This window comes from Saccostrea echinata, unplaced genomic scaffold, assembly GCF_033153115.1.
Source record: "Saccostrea echinata isolate AGI-Se365-2 ecotype Australia unplaced genomic scaffold, CSIRO_AGI_Sech_v1 ptg000012l, whole genome shotgun sequence".
NCBI classification, from domain to species: Eukaryota; Metazoa; Mollusca; class Bivalvia; order Ostreida; family Ostreidae; genus Saccostrea; species Saccostrea echinata.
Window position 1 is genome coordinate 11,971,701 of NW_026889761.1, and position 11,833 is coordinate 11,983,533.

The window sequence follows — 11,833 nt, forward strand, 5'->3', positions numbered from 1 at the left end:
ATGTTTATAATTCGTTTTAGAAACAATGCTCATTAATGTACTAGTTTTGCCAGAAAAATATCTGAACCAGGGATACAGACATGTAGGAGTAGTGGAGGCTTTACTTTGAATATCCCTTTACACATTATATCACAATTTGAGTTGTTGAAAATCCACTACTGATTTAATATTACTAGAAACATACGTTAATGTTACCTAACAACAAAACTTTATGGAAAACGTTATGACTTCAACTTTTCTATCGTCAAATGCCCTTATTTATAAAATAGGGACGTACGAACAATTTCTAAAACGAGGCAAACTATTGACAAACAAGTTAATGAAACAAGGATAGTAACCGTCTCGTTTGAAGTCAACATATCGCAAGTTCTAAAGTCGACCTTGTCAGCAAATACAATCTATTATTAAGATGAATGCTGACTGACGTTTTTCATACTAATTGTAAGGCTATTTATATTTACACACTGAATTGTCTACGGATTTTTCCGCTTGCCTGATGATGACAAAGGATCTCACGGCAGGTGTGACCGGTCCACAGGGGATGTTTACTTCTCCATGGCATCTCGTCCCACCTCTGCGCTCCCAAATTGTATTGTTTCAATGGATTTTGAGCTTAATTACTGTTCGTTATCTCCAACTTTCATCTATAATACTGACTCGTTTTAGTACAAATTATGTAACACGCCATTAGCCTTATGTGTTTATATCAAATTTGACTATGTAATGTTCCGTCTACCTAATCAATACATAGAGCTCACGGCGGGTGTGACAGGTCAATAGGTAATGCTTGTTCCTCCCATGCACCTGATTGCACCTCTGGAATTTCAGAAGGTCTGTGTTTTATGCCCTGTTGAAAGATTTGTATTGCTTGTTGATTTTTATGAGATCAATCCTTCACCTTCTTAATTGTAAATGTTTAACATGCATTGAACCTGACAGCAGGAAATAAAGAAATCCAGGGTTAATCAATTCTTTAAATAGCCATTGATAATCAATTTTATAACCCTATGTCGGAGAAACAGCCCAACTGAAAAACGATGAAAAGAAATAATTTTAGAAACTTTTATTTATCACTTGTGAAAAGATCAATCACTACTGGAATATATGTATTATAAGTGTCAATTATACGCATAAAACTTCAAGCATGCCAGAAGGAAGGGAAAAAAATACAATAGCAAATTATGTACTTGTAAATGTCACAAGTATATTAACATTACTTTGAACAACAAATAATTTATTCTTTCTACTTTCAACAAAAGAGAACATTTGTCGCGCATCCAAATTGTGACATCTAGATGGTCTCCATATCGTGATCAATATAAATGTATACAATAAAATATATAAATAGAGTAAAAAAAGCATGAAATGAGAAAGGTAATTAAATTTTTTTTGTTCCTACCTATCATTTATTGATAGGATTTAAACTATTTTTCGATTTTTTTCTTAGCTCAGCATATTTCTTTTCATATGTATAACAATTATAAAAAAATGCCGAAGTTAGAAGATAAAGCTGCAATGGGCATTGCAATTAGTAATAATCCAATCAGAGCAGTCATAGATGCCACTAAATACCCTAAAGCTGTTTTTGGATAGTGGTCTCCGTATCCAACAGTTGTTATGGTAACAACAGCCCACCAAATACTAATCAATATGTTGGGAAAAGTTTCTGCATTTTCAAACTCAACCCAAAACATTCCAGACCCAAAAATTATGGAGAAAATTGCAAATACCATAAAAAGAAGGGCTATGATTTTCCAACTTTTTAGCTCACCTGAGCCAAAGGCTCAAGTGCGCTTTTCTGATCACATTTTGTCTGTAGTCCGTCTGTCCGTCCGTCTGTAAACTTTTCACATTTTCGACTTCTTCTCAAGAACCACTGGGCCAATTTCAACCAAACTTGCCACAAAGTATCCTTGGGTAAAGGGGATTCAAGTTTGTTCAAATAAAGGGCCACGCCCTCTTCCAAGGGGAGATAATTAAGAATTCGTGAAAAATTAATTGCATCATTAAAAAATCTTCTTCTCAAGAACCACTGTGCTTGAAAACATGAAACTTATGTGGAAGCATCCTCAGGTAGTGTAGATTCAAGTTTGTTCAAATCATGACCCCCGGGGGTAGGGTGGGGCCGCAATGGGCGATCAAAGTTTTACATAGGAAATATACAGGAAAAATCTTTAAAAATCTTCTTCTCAAGAACAGCAAAGCCATGATTGGTCATATTTATATGGTAGCATCCTCAGGTAGTGTACATTCAAATTTGTTCAAATCATGACCCCCGGGGGTAGGGTGGGACCACAATGGGCGATCAAAGTTTTACATAGGAATATATAGGAAAAATCTTCAAAAATCTTCTTCTCAAGAACAGCAAAGCCATGATTGGTCATATTTACTTGGAAGCATCCTCAGATAGTGTACATTCAAATTTATTCAACTCATGACCCCCGGGGGTCGGGTGGGGCCACAATGGGCGATCAAAGTTTTGCATAGGAATATATAGGAAAAATCTTTAAAAATCTTCTTCTCAAGAACAACAAAGCCATGATTGGTCATATTTACATGGAAGCATCCTCAGATAGTGTACATTCAAATTTATTCAACTCATGACCCCCGGGGGTCGGGTGGGGCCACAATGGGCGATCAAAGTTTTACATAGAAACACATAGTAAAAATCTTCTTCTCAAGAACAGCAAAGCCATGATTGGTCATATTTATATGGTAGCATCCTCATGTAGTGTACATGTACATTCAAATTTGTTCGAATCATGACCCCCGGGGGTCGGGTGGGGCCACAATGGGTGATCAAAGTTTTACATTGGAACACATAGTAAAAATCTGTAAAAAAAACTATTTGTTAAGAATAGCAAAGCCATGATTGGTCATATTTATCTGGAAGCATTCTTAGATAGTGTACATTCAAGTTTGTTCAAACATGACCCCTGGGGGTCGGGTGGGGCCACAATGGGTGATCAAAGTTTTACATAGGAATACATAGGTTAAATCTTTAAAAATCTTCTACTCAAGAACAGCAAAGCCATGATTGGTCATATTTAAATGGAAGCATCCTCAGATAATGTAGATTCAAATTTGTTCAATTCCTGACACCCCCCCCCCCCAACCACTTTTATATTTAAACTTTTCAACCTTTCAAGATTGAAGTGATTTCTGCTTTTTCCTAGCCATAGTGCTCAGGTGAGCGATGTGGCCCCTGGGCCTCTTGTTTTAAAACATAGTCTTAAAATCTTCATTTCCGCTGTAGTTTCGGCCAAACGTAAGAGTCTGAGAACTCTAAGAGAGTACATAAATCCAAAAACCACTATAAATTTATCTACCTCTATCTTCTTGACAAACTTTTCCGACTTGCTATCAACATAACCAATCAAAAAGGAAATTACAACAGAAATAAGCTCTATAATGTTTGGTGGGTTTAAAATGAATGCTATCTTCTGATGGGTAATAATAAATCGCAATAACAAATCAAACAAGAGAAAAACGTTAGAAACAATTTCCAAAATAACAAGTTCCAAAGGAGCAACCTTGGTGTTTAACACAGTACGCTTTGGGTTACTAAAGATAAGTATGTACGTGTAATTATCTCGTATTGTAGGAAGGTTTTCTCTCCCGACACGAAATTCCCTGTGTGAATGTAGCAGGTAGCACGTAACAGCTGTTATTGTGGAGATACCCACAAGAAATAACCATACCTAAGGGAAAAAAATATATAAAATGTAAATATGTATAAAACTAAAACAAATTTGATTTTTTTTAAATTAAGCTTTAATTTTTTAAAAATTTTATTTTAAATTTGTCTAATGGTTATTTCATATTTAAGTATTTTTTATAAATTATTTATTTAATATAGTAGTTTCACATATCATTTATATTATTAAGCTTCCTGTACGTTTCTCTCTATTCAACAAATACCCAACTATTTTTGCATAGTGTTTAAGGAAGGATTTATATCACACTGTGCCGGAATAGTGCACGACTTCTTTTTATATAGAAAATCCAACAGCAAGCAGGCCAGGGGTCCAACTCACGACTCCGAGATCGTTGGTCCGACGCTCTACCAATTACGCCACAGAAACCGTTACTTGATATGTGTAATTTAAAGCATAAAAAAGTAGTTTCATATAAACTTTTTCATTTAATCATCTGTCAACAAAAACTTTGCCAAACGTTATTAATTTGCCTTGAAAAAGAGTAATAACCGAGGTTTTTATGAAAGGGCTCATATTTAACACCTTTAAAAATAGACAATAAATTCAAAATAGTGTCATGTAACCTTTTTTTTCTTTTTACTTAAATTTTTAAAAACTATCCGTACATTATACATGTACCTAACTGCACAAAACACTTAAAGACAATATGTGACGTACCACAATGTGATATCTTAATAGGGGTGTACTATAATGTTGACAAACAAAAAAAAAAAATCCATGTAAGGGGTGATGAAACAGTGGTAATGGAAAAAAAATATTCAAATTTCGTACTTGGTATTATTACCGTTTTTTCATCATTACACAATCTGGTTCCAGGGATATAATAATGAAAACGCTTGTTCGTATAACGCTTTAAAATTAAGGAATGATTTAACGTCTGCAAACGGGCATTTATTTAAATTGCCATTTTCATAGAACAGTAAGCCAAACAATAACAATAGTATTGTGTTTTGCATGTACTTTGCCTAAATAATACTCCGGGTTTGACACATGCAAGGAGGCAAGTGCTCCATATGTAAATCCCCTGACTGTTATTTAGGCATAGTATATGTAAAGCACACCACTTTTATATAATTAAATAGTTATTACAAATACACAGGGAAAAATTCACCACATGGAGCATAATCTGTATCTGAGAATAGCTTTCATGAACAAGGTAAACGCGAGTTAATAATATTATTCTATAGATTTAAACTATTTTCAACATTTTGCCAGACTCATTAAATCAGTACATTAAGAAAAACCATAAAATACACCGATAAAAATTACAACCAGAAGCGTCGCATGCGTGGCGCAGTGGTTAGAGCGTTCGCTCTAGAGTCGCGGCGTAAGGAGTTGATCCTTATATCGCGGGTTCGAATCCCACTGTGGGACGTGGAGACCGGTCCTTCGGATGAGACCGTATAAACCGAGGTCCCGTGTCGCAGTAGGTGCTGGCACGAAAAAGATCCCTCACTGCTCAATGGCCGTAAGTGCCGAGTATAGGACAACATTTGCAGCTCTCCACCGGCAAGTGGTGACGTCTCCATATGAGTGAAAAATTCTCGAGAGGGACATTAAACAACATACAAAACAAATACAATCAGAAGCAGGGGATTACATTTCAAAATAGCAATTCAAAGTCAATCTAGCAAATATTAATGATCCTTGCAAAATATGCAGCATTAGTATTAATGTAGATACGAATGTATATAGCTACATATATATCAATAATTTAAAACAATATGGGAATAAAAGACATTACTCCTTTCCTTTTTAATATGAGATCATTTAAAAAAAAATTAGAAAGAATTATGGCTAAAATTTACCTTTCCCAATAAACTGGAACTTGGAACTACCAATGCTTTGTTAATAGTTTCTCTAACGTCCAGAAGTTTACGACTCGAATATTTTCTTTCTCCTTCTGCTGGGCAAACGTCATTTATCATGCATTTCTCCATTTCTTCGATCGCTTCATAGCTAGACATATTATCATTGTACAGTACCTCGTAGCAGCATTTGGGTACAGCCTCAAGTGGGATCATCCAGAACTCTATTTCTTCTCTTACCTCGATTGCACATAAATTCTTTGGAAGATGCAATTTTCTACCAGACAAATAATCCAAAATATGATGGAATATTGCAGGGTTTCTATCAACAAAGTAACTACCGTCTGGCTTGACCTCTGCTCGACCATCTCTGATGGGACTGTCCATATACTCTCTAACTGCTTCAGAGCCTGTTATAAAATTATATATATAGTACAAAGTTATATATAGTTATAAAATATAGTACCCCGCAAACTGATACGAAAATGGTTAGCCATGAAACGTCTTTCTAAGCTGATGAAGTATATCGAGGCAATATCCTGGAACGCATCTGTGGTTTTTATTTAAATTATTACAATGTCGAAATGACCATTTGTGAATTGTCTTTCAGACTAATAATACATGTATCTGGATCCAAGAGCAAGTGGTCACACAAAGCAATATTGATCAGTCATTTATAAAATCAATCCTATTACAATAGCAGCATTTAAAATTATATTCTATTTATCTCTGATCATTGTTTAATGCAATGGATTTTAACTGCGGATACATGCTTGTAAACATCACAGGAAAAGACCGCGCGCATTTTTCGAAGTAATATTGAAAAGTGAATTTTCTGTTAAACTAGTCTAGAATCAATAAATAATTTCAGTATCAATAAATATATGTCAAACATGCAACATTACCAGAAACAGTTATGAAATCCCATTTATTGTTATAGGAAAGATTCGAAAAGAATAATATTTTTGCAATTTGAGGAATTTCAGTGTTATATAAGCGTACGAAAAGAGAAATCTATAATTATCTGAAATGGATAGTATGAGAAACATTTTTGGGGTATTACTTATTCCAAAACACACCCACCCACCCACCCACCCACACACACACACACACACACACACACGGTGTGTGTATATTCAGTTCGAACGGTAGGGAAGTTTAGACATTAAACACATTTTTATGTTCCGTTCACTCACACTAATTTTTTTTTTTATGTGCAGAATTTACATATAGTATATTGTATAGGATAGAGGTTTATAAGAGCTGAAATTCTTACACCTCCTGCAGGAATGATTTTATGCTCAATATTATTGCTAATGAACTTTTATTTCCTGGTTTCCTCTAGGTTTACTTGAATTTTCTTTAATCGAAATTGAGAGAACTTTTGCACAAAAAGAAATAGTCAGAGATTAAGATAGTGTTTCGTAGAATTTCATATATTTTTCTCATTTATGGAGCAATAGTGAATTTGGTAAGGAGCTTATTTCTTCACATGAACTATACTGTCTTGTGTCTAGATAATGCTGGTGAATGGTGAGTCGTAGCATCATGAACATGTATAAACCTCATTGAAACTGTATATTGAGATATGTTTGGGTTAGCAGGGGGTTCGGGAGGGGGAGGGGTGAGTTGGCATCTTTAATTTCAAATACTAGTATACTCTCAGATATTGTTTTAATTTATATACCAAATTATATGGGGAAAAATTTTTTCTGTGTTAAAAGGAGAAAAGAAGGCAAACAGTGTATTGATAGCTTTTTTACACACCCGAAAAAAACTGACAAAATTATGTGTCGGCTATTTGTTTTCGCTGGATTGCAATGTTTGCAGTATTACGCCACTAACAATAGCGCTTAATGAAATAATGACAAAGTGCTTCTTAAAAGGAAGGTATGTTGTTTTCAATGATTTTATTTATGAAATCATTTGTAACTGTATCTCGATCTTCTACTTTTACAAATACACATGTATTTGTTTTTATATTATCACACGGCGTCGGAATACACAGGATATGAAAAAATATCCATTGAGTGATATTTTATATATCCCTTACCAAAAAAAATATTAGTAAACTATAGTTAACTATAGTTTACAATTAATAGTTTACTATAGTGATACTTTGACACTTAGAAAATTTAACTAACCTATAGTAACCTATAGTGATAACTTTGAGACTTTGACTTATTAAAGTGATAACTTTGAAAACTTTATTTACTAAAGTGATAATATACTGATAACTATGAAAACTTTGATTTAATATACTGATAACTATGAAAACTTTGATTTACTATGGTGATCGCTATGAAAACTTTGATTTACTATGGTGATCACTATGAAAACTTTGATTTACTATGGTGATTACTATGAAAACTTTGATTTACTATGGTGATCACTATTAAAATCTTTGATTCATTATAGTGATAATTTTGACACTATAGTGATCACTTTGAAAACTTCGATTTACTAAAGTGATAACTATGACACTATATTGATCACTTTGAAAGGAAAACTGATTTTATATAGTGGACACTTTGAAAACTTTGGTTTACTATAGTGATCACTATGATACTCTAGTGATAATTTTGAAAGATTTTATTTACTATGGTTAACTTTAGTTTACTGTAGTATTTTTTTGTTAGGGATGGACTATATTTTAATAAAAACTCTTTATAAACAAACATCTTTATATACATTTTATCTGAAATGGTATAAATTATAAATTTATAAAACAAATACATTAACGAAAACAATTAAAATAATTTTCTTTGTCAGTCACATCTCTATTTAGAGCACCAATGCAACTAAATTAAGCATTATAAAGATGTTTGAGAAAGTCAAAGGTTACAGAAAAATCGTCTATCACTACCATCTCCACATCAAGAAGATTAGCCACAACGACCCAGAATGTATAGAAAAGCAAAACATCCACTCCTCCTGCAGAAACTGATGGTTCTTTTGCCTCAAATAGGGGTTCCTCAAGGATTTGTCATACGGCAAGAGAATGCAATGATGAATACTGGAAACAATGGTAAGATTAGAAGATAAAAAAGGCGAAGATTAATGAGAATGACAGCGCAAGTCACAGCAGTAAAGGAAAGACGGAAAAATAAATGATTGAAGAAAAGAGCTTAATGAAAACAGTGGTGAATAGTGGTATAGTGGTTAAAAAGGAAATATGAAACATAAAAAAGGCTAATAATGTTTAAAACATAGTATATAACATGTAACCATATATTAACAGATTATATATTATTTAAAAAACAAACAAACAAACAACCAACCAACCAACCGACCAAACAAACAAACATACAAACAAACAAAAACAGAACAAAATTCATTTGCATTACGTTTATATATTGAAAACTCTACAGCAGAGAGAAATATTTTTCAACCCTTCTGTTGAGTATTAAGTGTAAATGAATCATGGTTGAATACTTGTTTGCAAAGGAGCCTCGCTGTCAGTCTCTGTAACATTAGTCGAGGGGACCTTAGGATTTTGCTTGCATGTGAAACATTCAGGAAGTGTTTTAGAAATGAATGCGTGGTACATCTTGAATTTAGCTCTCCGTAAATCAACACGGTTCGCTTTTTCAAACATTTTTTGTATTTCTATTTTATTTTCATCGTTAAGCTCATTTTTTCCACCATGAAATAAAATAGACAACACATAAGGAGAAGTGAAGATAAGGCCATATTGTGTCAGGTCAACAAATTCTAACTTCCCCAAATCTTTGCCAACAGTGAGGGTTTCTATGGTAATGAAAATATAGGACGAAACAACTATTGTTTTAAATATTGCAAAATAAATTTTTGTTTTGACAAAACCAAGATTTTTTAAAATATGATTGAACACATCTTGTCCTATAAAAGTTTGACCATACTTCTCTTTTGCAAGGGAACATACATAAATGAGCACTGATGTAATTAAATCCATCACTTCCTTGTAATATTGCATAAGGTAGATAATGACGGCCACAGCGTAAATAAAATATTTAAAGATGTACTCTCTTACTGGGAGAACAACGAAGAGTATGATAGTAACGGATCGAAAGACGAACAGAAAAGACGATATTATGGGACGAAAGGAGAAAATTGATAAAATTAGGATGATGAAGGCAAGAAAGGAGTCCACAAATTTTCGTTTGGATAAAGTTTTCATGAAATGATGTGTTACAAATGGAATGAGAGGAAGAAAGCAGAAAACCAGCTGAACAGCAAATTCAACTAATGCCAGCATAAGGTAAAGTATGGAGGCACATTTTACTAGCAAACAACAATTTCTTCTTTTGGTGGATCTAAAAATCCTTATCTTTTTAGTATTTTTTAGAATAACTGTCTGATGTCTGTGAGCAGAAGATGATTTAACACAAGTCCAACAAGCTATATTACCAATTTGGTCACTAATATAGCAAATTAAGTCCCACAACAGACCGACTCTTGCCATCAGTTTATCACATACAGTTACTGACTGACTTGTCTGGTATCCGAGTGCAAAGGAATACATTTTATATTCATTTTGAAATATATTATTATGATAAAATATAAAGATTACGACACCAATAAGAGACCCAAATACGGCAAACATCCAGTCACACTGAAGAACGATATTGTCATTGTTATTTATGCTGTTGCACATTGGCTCACTTGCACGAACGACATGTCTATAATCTCCATATTCTCTATCAGCTAAAACTTTTCGACCTAATGTTCTGTATATTGCAACAGGAAGTAAAATGAATATGTACAACAGAAGAATAAGTCTCACAGAGGGCAAATTTATGATTTCTGTGAATACTGATTTTGAAACTGGTTTCCGATTAATCCCTGATGTGTGAAAGTCACATTTACATCGATGAGGAGTAATCTTTGAATGGAATATTTTCTTTACAAATCTGTGAAATCCATATGGTCTTTCATCTGGAAAATAATAACACGAGCATTTAGGGCTTGCAGAAAATTGACGCTTTGTAATTTTTCCTGCACTGGTCTCTTGAATAGTAATAGTTTTTCCTTTGGTAGCTTTTTCATCATTTTCTGCTAGCAGGTCGTCTGAATCCTTTGCTTTTTGAACTTCATGAATCTCAATTAGTTTAAAAATCCATATAAATTCTAATGCTAAAAAGAAAGACAGAAGAGGTGACAGAAGAGACTGTGTCTTACTGCTTACACCTGGGTTTTTAAAACTTTTTAAATTGGGCTCATAACACAGAAAATCATATCCTATCCATATCGTAGTAAAATAATACAAAACATCTTTGAACTCCTGATCGTCAAATTTCTGATGGCAGATAATGAATTCATTGGACGTATTGTGTGTAAGATGCCATAGATAAGAATAGATATTAACTATCGTTGTAAAATCATCTTTTAAATCACAGGTCCTGTTTTCGTCCTGAATACTCAGAGGTTGTAACTCAACATTGCTTTCCTCGTTTAAAAACTCAAGCATATTAAACGTCACAATATCAAAATCAACAGGAAGAATATTAAGCAAATAATCTCCTTTTCTGATGTACTGCCATTCGAGTAATCTGTTTTTCACTAACGGGGATATCGTCTCTGGCAAGCCCTTAGGAGGTGAAATGTGCAGATAGATGAGAAAGAAATCCTGTTTAACCATTGTCTCAATCTTTGTCTTAGTTTTCTCAGAAATATTCCTATCAACGTTCTGCAACGTTAAGTAAATAATGCAAGGATCCAAGTGGTCATGATCATTACCTGCTCTAGAGTTATTTTCGAGAGTTCCATTCCTGTCTTTCGTTAATAGTGCAGGTATAGAAACTGATTGGTTCTTAACAGCAAAAGTTGAGTTTTGAAGAATAGTACTTATGTTCTGTTGCCAAACACTTTGGTTCTGCTTGGTTATGGATCTTCTAAGTTTGGTGCCTGATTTATATTCGAAATTATCAACATATTTTCTTGTTTCATTTTTGTCATTCTCATAAAGAAAATGCCCCATAAAGAAAAACAAAAGAGCTAATTCCACCAACAGCAAAAGTAACACAAATGTCTTCATTCTACAACTCATAATCTGTAAATCAGAAAGTTTAATAATAAGAGATTAAATCATATATGAATAATTAAATTAAATGAATTTGTTAAATGTAGAATATGAAAAATATAGGATTGCTAGAATTATTGTCTAACTTACCGATTATGGAGCCCATGTAGCGATGTCCAAGGATATTTTATTGAGTTTGTGACGCAGTTTATATTGAATCAGGACAAAGTACTCCGCCTTCAAAGAGCTTGTCCACCTTTATCCACTTTATAATTTATGCAGTATTCTATTTTCCACGTATCCTT

General features: G+C 33.6%; 2 protein-coding genes across 2 annotated transcripts; both read right to left on the bottom strand.

The window, feature by feature from the left end:
* Positions 1-1,478: 1,478 nt before the first annotated feature.
* LOC133185940 (potassium voltage-gated channel subfamily C member 3-like) lies at positions 1,479-6,024 on the bottom strand. The gene is made up of 4 exons (XM_061321228.1): positions 5,990-6,024; positions 5,528-5,951; positions 3,227-3,701; positions 1,479-1,771 (listed from the first exon to the last, which is right to left on the bottom strand). Exons 1-4 carry the CDS (start codon positions 6,022-6,024, stop codon positions 1,479-1,481), a joined length of 1,227 nt encoding a protein of 408 aa, XP_061177212.1.
* A 2,795-nt stretch (positions 6,025-8,819) lies between these two features.
* Positions 8,820-11,531, bottom strand: LOC133185941 (uncharacterized). Its single transcript, XM_061321229.1, has one exon. It carries the CDS (start codon positions 11,484-11,486, stop codon positions 8,949-8,951), a length of 2,538 nt encoding a protein of 845 aa, XP_061177213.1. The 5' UTR covers positions 11,487-11,531; the 3' UTR covers positions 8,820-8,948.
* Between the last annotated feature and the right edge of the window lie 302 nt (positions 11,532-11,833).

Bases quoted from the DNA above. Each gene is read 5' to 3' on its own strand.
- LOC133185940 (XM_061321228.1), bottom strand. From the start codon at position 6,024: ATGGCTAACCATTTTCGTATCAGTTTGCGGGGTAC. The intron at 5,952-5,989 runs TATATTTTATAA...GTACTATATATA, and splicing joins CGTATCAGTTTGCGGGGTAC to TAATTTTATAACAGGCTCTG. The intron at 3,702-5,527 runs GTAAATTTTAGC...TTTTTCCCTTAG, and splicing joins GTTCCAGTTTATTGGGAAAG to GTATGGTTATTTCTTGTGGG.
- LOC133185941 (XM_061321229.1), bottom strand. From the start codon at position 11,486: ATGGGGCATTTTCTTTATGAGAATGACAAAAATGAAACAAGAAAATAT.